Below are 20,161 nucleotides of genomic sequence, written 5' to 3' on the forward strand. Positions count from 1 at the left end.
CAAAAAAGTATTTAGTCAGCCACCAATTGTGCAAGTTCTCCCATTTAAAAAGATGATTTTTTCCCCCATTTTGTCTCTCGTAGTTGAGGTATACCTATGATGAAAATTACAGGGCTCTCTCATCTTTTTAAGTGGGAGAACTTGCACAATTGGTGGCTGACTAAATACTTTTTTGCCCCACTGTTCCTAGCAGATTACAGGACACTTATCTTTTGGTACTAGAAAGACTGCACAGGGACATCAGTCATGGACATTCCCTGGGGAAGGTGTTCCACTAGCAGGCCCCATCACAGAGTAACCCTTGTGTCTCACCTGCTTAATTTTATTTGGGAGGAACACTCAGAGAATAATGACTACGAGGGTAGCATAGGAGAAAAAGTATCTCTTTACATATTCTGATTTCAAGTTATCCAGTGGTTAGATCAGCACCAACTTTTTCAACTGGGTCTAGAAATGGATTGATAATCAGTACAATTTCTAAAATACTGGTGTCACATAATCATTTCAGTCAGCCCCAGTTAATAGTCTTAGCAGCTTTGTCTTTGAAGATGACATTAACACAACATAGTACTGTATATTAAATCAGTCAAGAGGTTACCAGGGCATTTAAGGCAGAAAGGACTGAAATTTACATTGTGTTAAAGAGAACTTTTATAAAATGATGTATTGTTGGTATTTGTCACCAGAAAAACTATCTAAAATGTATAAAGGTACTTTGAATATATGCTGGAAATGTGAGCAACATGAACGGACATTTTATCAACTTTGGTGGACTTTTGGAATGAGATACATATTTGTATACTGAAGATTTTAAAGATTAACATATAATCAAAACCAGAGACTTTTCTTTTAGGTTTGATGGACAAACAGTTGGAAAAAAAACAATGGAACTTTGTTTTTATATATGATAACAGCTGTACAACTTTTATATACACAGAGATGGAAGGACAAGACATTACCTATGGTGGAAGAATGGATGGTGAAGGAGTTTGCTGAGATGGTGAAACTGACAGCTTTGATTTGAGATAAGGCATTACGTAATTTTAATGCTAACTGGAAACATTTTTTTGGACTTTTTGTGAGATCCAAAAAAAATGAAATTTTGTTGTATGGATTTGATGATTAGAATTATGGATTACTAGAAATAATGGAAGTTATGTTTTAACCTTAGAGTAAGAGTTGGATGTATATTGTTACTTATATCTGTTGTGAGGAGGGTTGGAAGTCATTTTTTTTCTTTCGATTTTTCTCTTCTTTTTCTTGTTTTTCCCACTTCTTAATCTTGTATAGCTCCCATTTCTAATCTTTCTTTCTATATTCTTTTCTTGATATTAGTTTTTTTATTTTTATTTTAAAATAATAATAATAATAATAATAATAATAATAATAATAATAATAATAATAATAGGCTACCAGGGCATTTATACCTGATACTAGCCTAACCCTGTCAAGACAGTGTTGCACTTGATTTATCAGACAAACCTGATAAAATACTGTATGTTCTTAGCTATTGAGACCACTTGTTTCTCCAGAACCAGTGGTGGATAAAAAAACAGCCAACCACCCAAGCAAATCAGAAACGGTTACCACCACTTGTTTGTTACAAACAACCCACCCATCAACAGTATCTCTATCTGGTCTAAGGTTCTATTTATTAACATTCTCCAATCAATGACACTTTTAAGGCACTTTCAAAGAAAGAACCAATAAATCAAGGACACAAGAAATTAGAATTACCTAATAACAATGAGAATGCCAAGTCACTTGATACATTTTTAATCCTATCTCAATGTCAGCCCCACTAGGTAGACCAGATCAGAAAATCAACTCCACAAGAAGACTAGAATGACATTGTCTTGAGATAGGCTCTAATAACAGAATCTTGCAAGTCTGATTGTGCTGTTCCTCTCCTCCTTCTTACACCCCAGTGAATCAGGGAGGTCCCTGGTTGAGCCACTTCCAAACATCATTTTGTTTCCCAGGACTTAAGTAATGTTTCTGCCCTCTTTGTCTAGGTAATGGTTCTTGCATATTTCTGTCAAGATCATCTTCCTTAGTCTATACAAATAGCCAAAATTTGTGTTACTGCAAATTTTGAGGACAGGAGATACCTCTTTTCCCCTGAGTCAAAATACTCACTTCCCCAACCCAATGTCTAATGCCCATGTCTGTTTTCCAGAAAATTAGCTAATACCAGTAACTGATCAAAGAAACTCCTACAAAGAAAACATGTCTGTTAAACTGGGAAAAAGCAGAGAGAGGGCCTATAAAGATATGGGACATTTCTTAGCCTCCCCATTGTGCTGGAAATGGACCACTTCAGGCTGCCTTTGAATTGCTGCTTAGCAGGCTTAGAGGAGAAAGCAGCAGTGATCGAGAATGGTTTATCTCTTGCAATTTTTCAATCGATACAAAGCTCTTGACGTGGACTAAGGGGAACAATAAAGAAGGAAAGCAGAGCAGAAAATGTGGCAGGTGACAGGACTGAAGAGAGCTGAATGAGAAACTTGGTAAAAGGAGAAAACTCAAGATCTAAAGAAGCAAAGGAGTTGTGAATAGTGTTACCTGAAATCTGAAAAGGAGAAAATGCTGTGTTTTAGAAAGCGCTTGATACGTAGCAGCAGGATAGGTGGGTCTGTGCATATACAACAAAAGAAACAGGTAATTTTTCAATCACATCAAGCCCATCACTTTAAACGTTAATGACAAAGTAAAGCTTCCAATATACGATTATGGATAGGCCAACTGCAACCATGTGCATTGATCGGTGCAAGGTCTCTTCACTCCTATGATTCATCATCAGGCAGGCATTGCTTAACTTTTCCCTAGACAGTAGCACTCCCCTCTGCACTGGCTCCCAGCCATATACCTGCTGTACTTAGGTTATGCAGAGTTTTGGATTTATGTTTGTAAGTTAAATCTAGGTTTAGAATGCTATCCGAGTGGGCAATGGTAAAAGTAGGTAGGAAATTTCAGAAGAAAAACAGTTGGCAGGAGGAAGGATTAAGCATTCTCTTTTTAAAAAATATCTTTACAACAAAATACTCCCCCTCTCCCCCAAGGAAAGGACTGTCCAATAGAAAAAGCTACTGTTACATATGGCCAAAGTATAACATGTAGTTTTTCCTAAATCATTAACTGGAAAATCATACAGGTTATAGGAAGAAACCAAAATTAAATCATTTATATAAAGCCTTGCAAAGCTGCCAGCTTGGTGAAGCTGAGATAGTTCAAGCAGCTGCAGTATCAGGTATGTAAGCCAATAAAAGGCAACAGTGGTGAAAATTTCTCACTTTATTTATCAAGAACATGTTACTTCAGATTTTCTACAAAGAATTGATGACAATATACACTGCCTCTCTTATTTCCATAATAAACTTGTGCTTTGGATGATAAAAGATCATGTTTTGCTCAAGTGAGCTTCACAGCAGAAAATGACTCTATGTCACCCCACTCCAGCACTCTGCCACACTGATGCCCCAACACAAGGAACTGCATGTGATCTGTAGACAGATCATTAGGCAGGTAGTTTATGAATCAGAGTAGGACCTTTAATTGAGAAACAGGAAGCCTGAATGCTTTAATCTGGATTCCTGTGCTGAGTTGGGGGCTGGACATGATTGCCTAAATAGCCCCTTCTAGCTCTATGGTTTTTATGAAGTAATTTATGGGCTGCAGAGGAAAAATAATTGTATACTGTATAAATCACACAACAAAAACAGATTTACTGTCAATGAAATCTTGTCAAAATGTTATTACTCCTCTTGTAAGCAATGTCTATCTAAGGATAAAATATTTTAAAGAGCATTATTTATGAATAAGAGTCTAAGGAGAAAAAGTGTTCAGCAACTTGTCAACTTTCACATTGACTTAGGGCAGCTTTAATAAACTTTCATAATTGAGAAGGTGCCAAATTAGCAAAAACTGTCTTCCTGATGCTGCTGGGTATTACACTGGGATTTTCTCTATTGCTTAACTTGGACAGGTCTGTGGCCTATCCATCTTTTCCATCTGATTGTTGATGAACTTAAGGACTCTAGTAGGAAAAATAGGCAACTCCTGCAAGTCCAAAATCTGTCATTTCTAATACAGAAGTTGAATGAGCTGGGAAATGATCAGAAAGGAGTAGGAAGAGACTTCCGGTGGGAACATGGCCGCTTAGACACCTCTCCACAAGAGGGAGAGATGACACCACAGCTGGATTGGTGGCTGGCAGCAAGTGCTGGCTGCCCAACGTGCTCTGGATAAAGGAGGAAGTGAGGAAATCCACTCGTCTCCTGACAGCTGTTCCTCAAAAGCTAATCGCGGAGACTGAAGCCTCTGCGAACGGCTCTCAAGTTGAGCAGCTGGGAGGCAGGTCTTTGTTCGCTGTTGCGATGCAGCCTTAATGGACACTAGAGCCAACCAATTCCCATTTCTTAAACACTTTGGATTATACTTATTATTCAACTTAAGAGAGACTTTCCTTCACAACAGATAAGTAAATCTCTTGGGGCTTATCCTTATTTTTGGGACTATATTTTTAAATGAAGAAATAGGGTTTTAAATTAAGCTGATTAATTCACAAAAAGTTGGAGGAAAGGTGGAATTTAAAAGAGACTTAAAATATACTTATAGTGAAAAAGGAAGATTTGTTAGAAGTTTGTTTTTTTTATGAAACTCCATCTGCAGCAGCGAGATTTGTTTTTTTCTATGGGAAAGTTTCCTGTTTGGTTCATTACTGACTGCTGATTGGTGGGGTTTTAGAAACAGAGCTAGACTGTACCTTGATTCCTGTGTGATCTCTTTAGTGAACACACTCGCCTGCAATTTCAGTTTGAAAGGCGCTAGAGGGCATGAACTGCACTTTACTTTTGCTTGTAATTAACTGTTATACTTTTTATTTGTCTAAACAGAAAAAAAAAAAGAGGAAATGGCTAAAAGCGGCCCATTGGAGCAGCTGCTAGAAGATAAAATAACTCCTCTAAGTCTACTCCAGTCAATGTTTGATGAACTAGGAGCTAGATTTAAGTCCCTTGGGAAAAAAGATAGAGGAAAAAGTGCCTAAGGTGATGAGCTCTGGAAAAAAGGTGGAAACTGAACTGAATGTAGAATTGGAGCTCAAAAAGAAATTGGATTATGAAGGGGATATGAATAAGGAAGTTGTGGATTCAAATACGGACTGAAGATGGCCAAGGGATGATATGGAAAAAGATGTTAGAATGGAATTACAAAGGGAAACAATTGATGTTACAATGTTTAAAGGGGACATACAAATAATGGAGAAGAGTGAGCTGGAAAGATTTTATACTTTGGATTTGCAAAAGGGATGCATTGTATCAGTGAGGCCGTTCTTGGGAAGAGATGAAGAAAAAATATTGGAGATGTTTTTGGGAGAAATCAAGAAGATGGGAATCAACTGGTGAGATATTACAAGAAAGGACTAAAGTTTAAGCTTTTAAAAGTAAACAGAAGGTTTACAAAGTGCATTTATTTGACTATGGTTAATATATATGTTGAGGCTCTCTGTAGTTATTAATGGGATTTATTTTTATGACCAGGACTGAATGACAATGTTTTAAGGATTTTGGTATGAAGTTTACTAAGGTTAAGATATATTGGTTATTAAATTTATGGAATCTTTGTTTTATATATTACAATAGTAAGGTTTCTACAAATATAAAGGTGGAAAGATATGACATTGTTTATAATTTTATTTTCTATATATGATAACAGCAGCAAGGTTTTTAAATGTATAGAGGTGGAAAGAAAAGATATTATTTATAGTGAAATAATGGTTTGTGAGGTGGATGGAGTTAGCCAAGATGGTGAAACTGATAGTTTTGACTTGAGATAAGACATTGGGTAATTTTAGTGTTAACTGGATTTTTTAAAAAACTTTTTGTGGGATGTATAAAAATGAAATTATGTATAGGTTTGATGATTAGAAATAATATGGGTTAATAGAAATAATGGAAGTTATATAGCAAATTTAGAGCAAGAGTTTGATGTACATTGTTACTTATATCTGTTGTGGGATGGGTCAGAAGTCAATTTTTTGTTGTTGTTTTTCTTTTTTGCACTTTTGCTTTTTATTATTTTTCTTTTTTAATTATTTCTTTTTTCCTATTTTTTATTCTTAATATTAGTTTTTAATATTAACTTGGAGAAATGTCAGCTGACTGTAGTGATTTGAAACAGAAACAACAGAGATGTGACAAGGATTGGCAATCGGAGACAACCAATTTCACATCATTATGGTTTTCTGGTGGACACCACTTTCTGGTAGAGAAAGACCTTCTACCAGGTGTGGGAGATGATGTTACCTGAGGCCAGAATAAAGATATGAGAATTGAGGGCAATCCAGTTCTACTATAGCAGATCAAATAAAGATATAGCAGTGTTGAGCTGAGCCTACCAGCAATATACTTCTTGAGTCTTTAGATAAATGATCCCTCCTCAAATAAATTTAAAATGGCATCTTGCCATTATATTGTCCTGTTGACTCATGTACAAGTCTGTTAGCATATATAACCATTAAATCCTTCTTGGCAATGCTACCACTTTGTTAGTTATACCCAGTAAAACCATCCATTGATTTGTGCTATGACATCCAAAACTACAGAAATAAGGGACATAAAAAAGGATCATTCATCAAATCCCCAGTGTATTGTAAAATCACTCTTTTTCCTCTTCAGATAAACCAGCAGTCAATTTATCAAGTCTTCAAAACAGAATGATTTTTTCCAAGAATAAATCAAAATATATTCATAGGTTTAATAAGATTTTAACTAAAGTGAGGAACTACCATAACTAATATTTGTTGCTGTTTTATATAATGGGCACACCCCCTGGACCATTCTCCTCTACAAGTCCCACAGATATGAACAGAAGCTTTAGAAGTGCTTATGCATGAGAATGGCCTAGTTAATTTTGCCTATTAGCTTCTGTGTTTTACTCGCATAAATCTCTTGCTCTTTATAGTAACCTATCACAGACCATTTCCATAAGGATAATGCTCTGTTATATGACTCCCCATGGGTACCTAATTGTCCTTGGGACTGATTCAATTCCAGACCAACATGTCCTTGGTTAACTTATCTAAAGGGTTTAGAGTCCCTATATAACCCCCTCACTCCTATCAGTCATCCCAAAATACTATCTTTCTTTCTTTCTTTTTTAGAGAAAGCCTGTACTGTCATTTTCTCTAATCTCATAGTAAGAAGTTCATGTGAAAAAAGTGACCATAGCTTGATGCAGACACATAATATTAAAATGTGCATCTGAACACACATCTCTTCTTTCATATATCCTTCTGCCCCATGTTAACCTACAGCTCATTATAATTCATTAACACATTTGGGGGTGGGAGGTGGGGGGAGCTGAGAAATAGCTTAGTCTAAGGACAGCTGGTAAATTAATGAACAAGGTGAGATCTGAGCCATGAATTTTCTGATCTGTAAGTCAGCCTCTTGAACCACAATGTTACAACAGTTGGTCACTTTGATATTGCAGTCATGTTATCACTTACCTGTATTATATCACTGAAAAGTCTGCATGCCTATGTGTATAACGTGTGTGTGTGTGTGTGTGTATAGCACTGTAAACCACATTCTCACAGAGAGTCACACTCAGTACTTTTTATGATGGTTGAATTGATGCTCAATAGAGGGACATGGAGAACAGTATGAAAACAACAGGATATGAGAAAATCTTCATAGTACTGCAGCCTGCCCTTGATCTCTAAGCATCACTGCACAGTTTCAAGCTTTTCTACTTTTAAGAACAATACTTAGATATTTCAACAACACTGCAATCCTATAGATCCCTATTCAATAGTAAGCCTTGCTAGAATTTATTTAGCAGGACCTATTCCCAAGTTAGTGAATTTAGAATTAATTTGCTATGTTGCAACAAAAATAACTGAAAAACCTCAGGCTGAACAATTACAGAAAGTTTGCTCCTTGATTGGGAATAAATTGTCCATCTTTCTTCTTAGCTAAAAAAAGCAGCCTCAGTACCTTGTAAAAGAGTATCAGGGACATGATAATCAATTTACAGGTGAATGTTGAGACAGAGTGCTTCTAAATATACTAATCAATAACAACAGCCTTCAGAGAATGCAGCAGTCCCTTCCTCACTAAACCCATGCAGTCCCTTTCACAGAATCAACAACACATTCTGATGCTTCCCTTGATGCCACCAAAACTCCATCCAGATTTTGTCCTGTGCATGGGAAATTTCATCCCTGGCAAAAACTAGTTCACGTTTCTAGAGCGCAAAGTTATTTTTTAAAAATGTAGATTCTCTTGAATGTTGAGAAATCCATGGGTTGGTTAGTAAGTATATTTATTTATTACTTCAGCTTACATGCCACTCCATTTCCAAAGACTTGAAGTGGCTTACAAATGAGAACACAACATTAAAACATAAAAAGTCATTAACATAGACATAACAAGAGACCCCTGATGTATCACCATCTGGGCAGCAGAATCTTCAAGTGCCCCCAGACGAAGAATCCTGTTTTCACAACTCTTCGAAAATAGAATAGGGAGAGGGTAGGCTGAATATATAGGGGTAGGCTATCCCAGAGGTAATTAGGCCAGCTGGGAAGTAATTCAGGCATGAGTGACCATGAGCAGTGTCTCCCAGTCTATGCACAGGTGTAACTGGCCCACAAGATGAATTTGTGCAAAACCTCCAGGCCACAACTGCCACCTATTTGTCATGCAGGATCTGAGAGTCCAGGACGAAGACTCAGGGGGAGCGTTACCCCATCCAGAGATAATGATGGAAGTTCTCTAGATCCAGGACAGCCACTCAGTGTTGCTAGGGTTGAGTTGAAGCCTATTTTTCCCCATCCAGATCCTCATAGCATCCAGATCCTAGAAAAGAGATACCTATCTCTTTGTCAGCTCAGGGCAGAGAGGTGTAACTGAGTATCATCACCATGCCAATTGGTGATGCTCCGAGCAGCTTTATGTAGATATCAAATTGGAGTGAGGAGAGAGTTGAGCCCTGTGGCACCTCACAAAGCAGAGGCCTTGGGCTAGACCTCTCCTTTCCCAGCAGCACTGACTGGGACCCTCATGCCCAAACTCCTTAGCCTGTTACTCTAGAAAAATACCATAACTGATGGTGTCAAGGGCTGCCAATTTTCTTTGCACAATACTTTCTGTCCTTCAAATGTTCTCCTTCCTTTCATGCCCTTTACAACCCCTGAGCTAGGATGTGCCACCCCTACCCTGAGCCCACCAGAGGTCATACACAAGCACAATGAATGATGTCTCAGTCTTATTACTCCATAATAACCAGATAATGATCTGACAGTGACAAGGGACTGATGAAAATGTATGTGGCTACTATAAACAAACCCATGGTTGTCATGGTGACCATGAACTCACAAGGTGCCATCTCCCCCCCCCCCCCCCAGTAAAGCAAACTGAAATCTTTCAAAATGAAAATTATAGCTGATTCCAGTACCAATCAGCATCAAGGTCAAGGAGCTCAGGTAGGGATGAAGGTGTGCAGCATGGAGGCCAGTAAAAGCAACACCCTAGCTTGACCCTGGAGCCCAAACTTGCCCAAACAATAACTCACAAGTTATCTACAGAACAATGCCCTTGATCAACTGCACAGTATCCCAGATGGCAATCACAACTCCACCTCCCTACCATGGGGTTGCACTGATAACAACACCTGAAAAACAGATGGGGACACCTTTGAGAGTGGAACAGCCCCTTGCCACCATCCTGGTCTCAGTAGTGCAAGCCATATCTGCTCTGACATCCGCAATAAGAGGTTTCAGTAAGATTTCCAATCCTGCACAATTTTCTTCTTTGCACAATACTTTCTGCCCTTCAAATGTTCTCCTTCCTTTCATACCCTTTACAACCCCTGAGAGCTGTTAAAACGCAAACACTGCAATCAAGGTTTATGATGCAGATTAAGCAACCTTTTAGTTCCAAGTGCAGAATTTTCCTGGCCACAAAAGAATCTTTACTATCACCTCTCCACACTACTGATATTTGCCTTTCTCTACCATACTGCGTCTCAATTTAAAGAAAATAACAGAAGTGAAGCTTACCTTTGCTAATATCTTCATATTCCAGCCAGAGCTGCTTTTGTACTTGCTTGTTGGGATACCAAATAGAGCAGGATTCTTCAAATCCATAGACAGCTTCCTGTATATAATGGTTGCCAAAATGATCCAGCAGAGCCACAAAATCTCCTCGAGATGTTGCTCCATCCAGAGAATGAAGGGCATTGCCAAAAGCTGCAGAGAACAGAAGTACAGCAAGCAGGAATTTAAGAGAGAGAGAGAAAAAGGCAGGACATATATATTCCTTGATAATATAAGGTCTTGCTGTCTTGCTGGATCAAGCCAAGATCCAGCTAACATTTTGCTACCACCTTCCAGAAGCTCACAAGCAGGTCAACAATCCTTGCTCACTCCAATACCTGATTCTCAAATATACACTCTGTATGTAAAAATCCGTTTAAGTGTGCTTAATAAAACTGCATTTTAAACAAGGTTTGTAACTTTCTCCACACATTCCAAGAGTGATTTCAGTGTGTAAAGAAGTAAATTGCCTTTTTCAGCCTGATAAAAATGTTTTAATTTCAGCAGCAGGCTCTTAATTGTTCACAACTGTTTTTGTAGTTTGTAGGGGGATGGGGAAGCAATAAGAATTGCTAACCCCAAAATTGTTGCAATATCATCAGAAACTGAATTGCTAGCTTTGATTGAGTTATGGCATACCCTTAAGAAACATTGTATACAGAGATGCTAAGAAAACAACAATACTTCATCATGAATAGAACAGATATAGATTTTTCTCTATTAAAAAAACCCCTTTCAATATTCAGGTAAACTGTCTCTGTTCAGATATTTTTATTTAAAATCCAGCTATTGAGACTGAATAACCTGTGTGAAGCCACAGCAAAATCTGTAACAGTGCCACCCTACTTGACCTGCTGGTCTGTTTCCTCATGTTTTTCTTCAATCATTTTGAAAAGAAGCTTAAATATTCTTAAAGGATAAGCGATTACGTACTCAACAGAAAATACATGACGTGAATTTTTGGTACCCAGTTTGTGGTCTTTTCCAAGTTGTTCCTAGAGAAGATGAAGTCGTCCTATTTGTTTTATTTCAGCTACATGATTTAAAATGTACAGGACAGCCAATAAGCACCAAATATTCACATAAGCAAATGTGACAGAATTCTGAATAAGGAAGCTTAAAATTGTATTTAGTCTGCATTTTCAGCAAACTAATTTGCACTCTCCACATGTACTGAATTTTTCTGTTTTTATAATTCTCTGAATTGTGCAGCATGATTTCCAATTAAAAAAATACGAGCTGTGTACAAAAAAGCTACTTTAGTTGCAAATGCATACCTTAGGATAAAATGTCATGATTTTAGTATAAAATATAAAAACGTAATATACATTTTAATGTGAAAATAGCTTAGAATGGAACCGTAAATGAATATATGTGAAATTAGTATTCTCTAGACCTGCAACTACAAATCCCTAAATTGCCAGCCAGCACTGGAGTTGAATCTCAACTGATCTTTTGGGGTTTTTGGGTGGAGGTGAGGCCTAAATTACAACCAGACAGATCTGTTCCTCTCTAACTCTTATGTATGAAACTGTTGATAACTGAAGGGTTATCAAGGCTCAGGATGTGAACCAAAAGCCCTAAAGAAAACAGTGATGTCCAGGACGAACAGAAAGTTAGAATGGCTGCCTGGCACCAGCTCCAACCCCTTTACTGTTGGCACCCCCCATCCCCACCCCTGCTGTGGTAATGTGGCCATTCTAAGGCCACCCCACCAGGGGCTGGACGTAACTTACACTGAGAGGTAGCCATTTGGTTCAACCGAACATGGTACATGACAGAGCGAACTTTCCAGTGTTGTAGCAAAGGATATCCAGAAATCTCACTGAAATTCACCATCCCTGTGGAAGAAACCATAGGAGAAATAGGAAAGGCAAAGAAGATTAGCAGAAAGCATTTGCAACACAGCTCTTTTCCAGATCTGACACAGAATGTGAATTGGTTTCCCTGCTCAGCAGAATCAGGAGGCGAATATTTTTCCCAAGCTGAGCTATTTTAGGCTGCAAGTGAAAATCTGTTTGTTAAAATCACCTTGCACTGAAAAAACACCCTGACTTCACCCTGAAAAAACCTAAAGCAGGTTAAGGAGAAATCACCCTGTTGTGCTTTATTTTTCCTATGGGGGTGGCAAAGAAGAGGCGGTGTAGGTGCGTCTGTCATCCACACCCTGCCAGACCTCTCCCTGGGATCTCAGTACTCCCGCCCAATCTACTTGAGTGCTGAGATATCTGGATATGAATATATCCCAGGTGGAGGAGTCTTCTTGAAATGGGAAATGCCCCTTCTCTGGATGGGACAGAACAGGAAATCCTCTCTTCCTGAAGAATAAGCCCCAACTGTCCTTTTAATGACAATTACCAGGCCTAAGTGGACTTGGGGGCATTAGGCCAGATTACGAATCCAGGACTGGCATAATCAAGAAAAAGAGGATGTTTATTTTGATAAAGGCTTTAATAAATGATTTCAGTGGTTACATGATGCTGAAATTGCTGAAATCCACAGACCAAATCTAGTGCTTGTTAATCTATAAATAATAACAATAATAATTTATACATTTATAATTTATAAATATAATTTATAATTTATAAACAACCTGAACTAACAGATGAAAGAGACAGAAAATTGGAACAGATATAACATTATCCAAAACCGAGCGAGCAGCACCAAATAGAAATAAAAAAATCTATCACACAACTAAGCTATACCTTCCCAGCTAACTTTATTTCAGTAGTTCCAGTTCTCTCAGGAGTTTTGATGTCAGCCCAAATTCCTCAGCCTAATCCCATAAAGTATATTTTCTTAAGGTGCCTACTCACTGCAAGGCCTCCAAGCAAGACTCAGTCAGAAAACAAAGAAACACTCTATTTCCCCTTCCCTAATCCAACTCCCTTTCCTCTCACTGGAGAAGACAGTGGCTGTGATTGGAAAATATAAGCTCCCCCAGCCAAGGGAGCTATTAACTCCACATTAATAGTCCCTAGTTACACCTAGTCCGTAGGCCACTCAGAATTAAAATCCCCTTAATGAGTACCACGTGTAAGATTTTTATCCTCATTACAAAGCATTTAAAAAACATTTGTTTATTTATTTATTGCACAAAGGTACATGGCTGCGACGAACAAGGATGGACGACGAACAAGAATGAAAACTTCACACCATTCTCAAACCATTTTAAAGTAAGGAAAAACGAAAGCATTCTTACTCTGCAGCTAGAATCCTCAACTTTGACTCTATGAAACGCTCATACTGTCATTTCTGTTGAAATTCAAAGCTGAGGCATATTACCTTCTGCAGACGTGAGGTCCTACCCATATATGTGCCTGTTTATTTATTTATTTGATCCAGAGGCTTCTCAACTCCTCAACACTTCTGGGCATTTTACCTACAGCTATTAGATTAGCACTGCTTCTGTATGGTGTGCAATTGCATGTTGGTATAAAACTCTTAACCGTAAGAAAAAATACAATCATACCTTCTGAGAGTCATATTCTCTACACCGAGAAGTATCTCCAGTGCTGTACTCAGACTAGAGATTGGGCTGGCTGATATCAAAACAAGAGCTTGGCAATTAATCATATCTTACTGGCTCAGAATCTGTCTATCTCCCACAGGGCTTCTGCCCCTCTTAGTACGAGCTAACTTTAAATCTAGATGGTGTATAGCAATAACTAATGAACTCTTTCACCTTGGCACGTCCCCTGATTTTCTTATAAAGATGGGTTACAAGAAAGCCATGGAGCTTATAAAGCAAGGATTAGAAGATGCTGAACTTCAGCATAAGCAGCAGCCCCCAGGTTATATCATCTCCTCAGTGAGTCAAGGGAATCACAACCTGAATGCTATTTATTTAAGTTATCCTATACCTACCACCGATGGGCTTTTTCCAGAGCACATTTTAATGCCCTTGCTTCTGCAATTATGAATGCCAGATGTAAAGGAATCCCTGTAGGGCTTCGGCAATGCCTTTGTGCCTCTCAGGGGCCTGAAACCCTAGAACATGTTTTTCTAAGGTGTAAATTCCAGGTGGAATTTACCTGGTCAGAATTTTCAATTAATCTGCTCTCTAATGGAAAGACTGCCTGGCACCCTGATCAGCATTATCAAGAAGTTTTCTTAAATGACAGGTGTCCTGACATCACCTTTTAATTGCTAAGTTTTGTGCCTTGGCCATAAAGCTATTCATACCCAGATTTGTTTTCTGTTTTTTCCCAAGTAATCATTTGATTGCATTATGAGATGTAAACAATACATTATAAAATACAGATATTAGCAGGGTACAGGGGTATTTATGCAATATAAACTAGAATCTGTTAACACTATGATGGTTTAGGTAAGTTAAACCTTTAAATAAAAGGAGAAAAAAGTTTATATCAATGTTAAATATAATTTCTAAAATGTTAATAAACGTAAGGTTGCTTGAATTGTATAATTACAGCTAAGCATGGCATAGATTTTCTATCCATGTGTTTTTCTTGGTAAAAATACAGGAGTGGTTTACCATTGTCTTCTCCCACGCAGTATAAATTGATGCTTTTGTTAGTGTCACTAAAGTGATCATCTCCCTCCAGCATCTTTGATCTTAATGCTTAATACTAAGGTCTCCATTATTTTTGATTTATTATTGTTAATAAATGTTAAACATCAAAAAAAGAAGAAAAAAAGGAAAAAAAGGAGCTTTGACTGATTTATTTATAAACATTTAGACTTCCTCAGAACCATACTGTAAGTGTTTGTATATGGAAACCATGCTTGCTTGAATTTGGTTAAATTTCTGTTGTGGATGTATGCTGTTAGTTTTGTCACTGCGGTGTGTTCTCCAGTTTTAAATTTCCAGTCAGATATTATCAGTGTTGTATTTGTCTTCCAATGTTGGACAAAGTTTATTCTCGCATCTGTGAACATGTATCTCAATAAATTATGACATTCCTCTATTCTGGAATTATACCTAGTAAAAATGTGATTTCATTCCAAATGTAATTTCTAAAATTCTCTGAATGGTACTACATCTATCTTTCCAATACTTTTGAGGTTTTTTTTTACATGTCCACCACATTTGTTAAAATGTGCCTTCTGTTTCATGGCATTTCCACAGATTGGTTAATTGAAACACACCATGTATTAAACTGTTGCACTGTTATTATACTTCTGAATTATACTTGGGTTGTTTGAACTTATGTTACATTGATCTTGGACTGTAATAAAGATACCACTACTACTATATGTGTTTACTTATAAAAAAACACCCATTAAAATATTTCAAAGCAGTTTACAATCAAATATGTCTGAGGCAAGTCAAGTTCTAAGATGAATTCTAACTTAGAATCTAGTTTCGATTTTTTTTTTCTGGACAAAACACATTTGATTTGAAGTCAACATTCTTGTATCAAAATTCTTGTGTTCCTTCTGAATAAAAAGGAATAGTGGTTCTACTTATACAAACCATATATAACTTTGACCACATTCCAATGACATATAAATCATCCCCAGTGCAATTGTTTTTGGTTAATTTTCTGCTGATCCCTGAAGATTATACTTACTTCTTAGACTTTTACACATCTTGTATCTGAGCCAAGAAAAGCAACCGTATGCTGCATAATGAATGACTGCCTTCATCCAGTTTCCCAGGCACAATAGTTCAAATTGCAAACTGGCCATTTAATATTAATTGCATGCTCCCTTAGATAGCAAGAAATCCAAAGACAGGTATAACGGGAGGCAAAGATATGAAAGAAGGCATCAAAAAATAGTTTTTTGGAGGATGGAATGGAGAAGAAGGGAAATGCTAATTATACCAAAGAAATGTCTATGGGTAATTTTTCAGTAATTAAAAATAACTTGACAAAATTTTGCTCATTTTCTCTCCATCAGAATCTCACCATCTTAATATACTAAGTCCCTCCTGCCCTTAGTGCCTCACTGCAGTTTTTGCAGTGAGGTCAATCCTAAAACATTGCCCTGTGGTGTTAATTGCTCTACTAATTACATTTTTAATGAGCATTTTTATATGTGCTACCATGGAAAAATTACAATCTTACCTGATATCAAGGGTTGTGGGCACAGATACTTAGAAATCTCAAGCTTATGAAAAAGTGCAGGAGTGACAAAGGAAGTGACTGGTGACTGGTGGTTCTTAGTGGATCTACATGGAGGGTGGTATGCAGTGTGAGTACCTCAGGGTTCTGTCCTGGACCCGGTGCTCTTCAATATTTTTAGAGTTGATTTAGATGATGAAATAGAAGGAATGTTCATCAAATCTGCGGACAACACAATGCTGGGAGGATTGCTAACATCTCAGAAGACAGGCTCAATGTTCAAAAGGATCTTGAACATTAGGCACTTCCCTACAAAATGCTGTTGAATGACAAAAAGTATCAGGTTCTGTGTTTTGGGCAGTACAAGATAGGTGGTACTTAGCTCAAAAGTAATACATCTAAGATATCTTGGTAGATCATAAATTAAGCATGAGTCAGCAATGTGCTACAGCTGCCAAAAGTGCTAATGCAGTCTTAGGCTGCATGAAAAGAAGTACAATGTTGAGATCATGGCAAATAATAGTTCCACTATATGCAATGGTGGTCATACCACACTTGGAATACTGTGTCCAATTTTGGCCACCTCAATACAAGAAGGATGCTGAGGAACTGGAAGAGTGCAGAGAAGAGCAACCAAGATGATAAAGTACTTGGAGGCAAAATCCTATGAAAAACAGTTAAAGAACTGGGTATGTTTAGCCTAAAGAAGAGAAGGCCAAGGGGAGGCAAAATAGGAGTCTTCCAATACTTGAAGGACTACCTCACTGGAAGTTTTCAAGCAAAGATTTGGACAACCATTGGTCTGAGGATTCCTACTCTGGGCAAAGAATTGGACAAGAAGACCTCCAAGATACCTTCCAACTCTATGTGTTCTGTGGTTGACCCATATTTTTTAATGGACATTTGGAAGAGAGACTGCTTAGACAAGCTAGCCCTGCCTATTTATAGTTGCAAGCTGAAATAACAAACTTCCTATTCTAATCCCAATTAAATAATTATTTCCCTTTTTTTGTCTTAGCAGGCACTCAATACCTGCTAGACACTTAATCCTCACTAATATACTGTACAACCTTCCCTTTCTTATGCCTAAATCACTGTTTCTCAACCTTGGAAATTTTCAGATGCGTAGACTTCAACTCCCAGAATTCCCCAGCCAGCATAGTTGAAGTCCACATCGTAAAGTTTCCAAGATTGAGAAACACTGGCCTAAACCAAGCAACTCTGGGGATGAGGGGGTATATCTCAGACACTGAGTATCGAGACCATTTGAATAAATATTTATTAATTGTAAGCATCCTGGCATCTTTCACAGTGTTCATCTTTTTTGCTGTCTGTCCCACAACTGCACTAGCTGGCAGCACTATGGTCTATGGTTCTATGGCAATGTGGAGTACCTCAAGCCAGTTCTAAAAGGAGTAACACTAGCATCAAAATAATATATCTCTTGTCCTTATCTTTCACAAAATTTGTCTGACATTTTTTAAACTCTACCATCATAAAACTGGCTGACAATAAAATATTGTGTATCTTTGTCAGTTAGTCATGTGATGTCTACATTGCAGAACATTGAGACTGAACAAAAGACAGGATTCAGAGAGTGGGATCTAGGAATTTCCACATCAGAAGCACTTCAACCCCACACCCTCTCTTTCACAAAGCGCCAACCCATTATTGTCTTCAACACAAATCCTTTCATCCTTGCAGGTATGTAAGTAAAATTATTTGCCTCACAATGCACATTTTGATTACCCCCTTGCCTCCCACCCAAAGACACCTATGAATTCAAGGGAAAATACTAGCTATAGTACCGTAAACTAGTAGCTTCAGATAAACTGGAACTAAATCAGAAATGTGTTTCTCAGCTCTCCAAACAGATGACAGCATGATATCAGTTTGAGAACCGACCCAAGACTAGTGGAAGTGTCCTCTGAAAGGGATCACTCACCAGTTAGAAAATCTGGATCAGGAGTAGGCTCAGACAGCTCCTCTTGGCACTGATTCTCTAGTGGAACGGTGGCCAACATTAGCCCATCTGGCAGCTGTTGCTCCAAACCACGAGCAAAGTTATTCATCCTGAAAAGTGCCAAATGAGAAGTTCAAAGCAAAGGTCAATTCAAAAAATCCTGGCAAGTCTATCTATAGATGTTTCTTAAACTATGTTCAGCAGAAGAGGAGCATTCCACAAACAACTTGTACATATACTATAAACACCTTCAAAGGCTTTGAAGGTCCCACCATTTTTCCTTCAAAATATATTTGTGAAAAATAGGGTTTTCAGCACAATTTGAAACCAGATCAAATTACATAGCCTGAGTATTTCACTAACTCTAACACTTTACCAAATTTCATTCTAGTCCTTGAAACATGTCATCATATACAGGCTCACAGATCTCATTAAAATCTATAATCAACCTATCAAATGTAAGTAAAAATAAAGAGTATTATGAAAACATTTTATTTCAATATTCTCTTTATTTTTTCCTTTTTCTGAAAGAGACAAAAGTGTTCATGTTAAAAATAGTCTTAAATTTTAGGACTACAAACAGTGCCATCAACATCAAAGGATTCTTCATGACCACTAGCTCTAATGCTGCCAACGGGGCCCTTCCTTGGGCTCCATTCTTATCCTCCAGCTCTTACAAATTGAAGGACTGAAGAACTGTGTAAACTGGGGAACCAGCATGTGTAGAGCTTTTCTTCAAAGAAATAATGCTAGGCTTATTGAAACTTTTGCTCCACCAGGATTTTTCCCACACAGAGAAAAAAAGGCCCTCCAAATGTCTTAATTTTGGACTTAATAGGTAAATGAGGATGTGCAAATCCCTTCTAAGAACTATCACTAAATCAGTACTCTGTTTCTCCAGAAGCCCACCTAGAAATTATGATAAATTTGTGATTAAAAAGATAACCAGTGTTTTTTCAACAGAAAATCAAAAGCTAATAGAATTGCATGGATAAATATAAAAGAGGCTTCAAGGAGTATTTCTTCTAATCCCACTAAAACTCCTTTACTTACACACCTTTACAAGATATAATCTTTTAAAACATGCACTCTTTTCATGGATAAAATGTTCTCTTGGTGGATGACATAATCGCAGAGGATCTAATATCATTTTTGGGAGTTGGGTGAGTAGTATTAGAGAAAGGTCCTTTAACAGAAGTCATCTATCTCTGAAGGAAAATTCACTTGGGATCAAATCCCAGGTCTTACTACTGGTAAGTGAGGAAACCTGAGAAATTTTAATTTGCACGTTGCTTTGGATAGAGTTTTGTTTTGCTTTTGATGTAAAAGCACCATGGATAACACTGTACAGATAATAAAAAAAACAGGACTTGGAACCCAACAGAACAGGAAGGTTTTTTCTAATACCATCATCACCTGAATGTCCCCTTCAGCACCTGCCCAGGTGCCAACTCACGCGTTTGATTGTTGTAACCATAGAACATTTCCCCAAAGAGAGTTTGATTCATGGGCAGCTCTCGGCTCTCTTCACAGTCAGCACCCTCCGGACAGGACTCCGAAATTAACTGACAAGATCGTCCATCCATACCTAGCTTGTAATCTTCAATGCATCTGCCATTGAATACAAGAAAAACTATTAAAACTCGCTACAAAATTTATAAAGGGAAAATCTTTTGTGTTCAAGGAGGAATTCATAATATGGCCACACAAGTGAAAAGCACAGTACCTCTCTTACAAATGTGTAAAATCAGGTGAGATTTTACATTATAGGCCTAATTCAGTGGTTTTCATATTTCTGACCTATAGAAAAACTTTCCTATTCATGACTTTTGTGCCAAGTAATGCCTGATGCTGGAACATTTCTTAAAATGTACTACTAATTTGCATGGGGATAAAAAGGACCAAATTGACATGTGTATGTGGAATTCAGATGAAGAAATCCAGTTAAATTGAAAAACAGGCAGAACAAAATAAGTGAAATACAAAGCCAATGAACAACAGTTGAGCGGGATGGGTGAAATCTGTTAATCCGTAATTGCAGAGATTTCTGCTCAAGAAATCCCT

At 37.6% G+C, this 20,161-nt stretch overlaps 1 protein-coding gene across 1 annotated transcript in view; it reads right to left on the reverse strand.

The window, feature by feature from the left end:
* The window catches only part of ASTN1 (astrotactin 1), a 213,028-nt gene that overhangs the window by 35,924 nt on the left and 156,943 nt on the right, over positions 1-20,161 (reverse strand). The window contains exons 13-16 of the mRNA XM_088153813.1: positions 19,514-19,708; positions 18,080-18,207; positions 11,839-11,943; positions 10,067-10,255 (exon numbers count right to left, since the gene is read on the reverse strand). Coding sequence (XP_088009939.1) covers positions 10,067-10,255; positions 11,839-11,943; positions 18,080-18,207; positions 19,514-19,708 — 617 coding nt within the window. The remainder of the gene's footprint in view (positions 1-10,066; positions 10,256-11,838; positions 11,944-18,079; positions 18,208-19,513; positions 19,709-20,161) is intronic.

This window comes from Python bivittatus, unplaced genomic scaffold (genome assembly GCF_059951505.1).
Source record: "Python bivittatus isolate LINGU-HERP-01145 unplaced genomic scaffold, Pbiv_v1 ctg000700_np1212, whole genome shotgun sequence".
Taxonomy (NCBI): Eukaryota; Metazoa; Chordata; class Lepidosauria; order Squamata; family Pythonidae; genus Python; species Python bivittatus.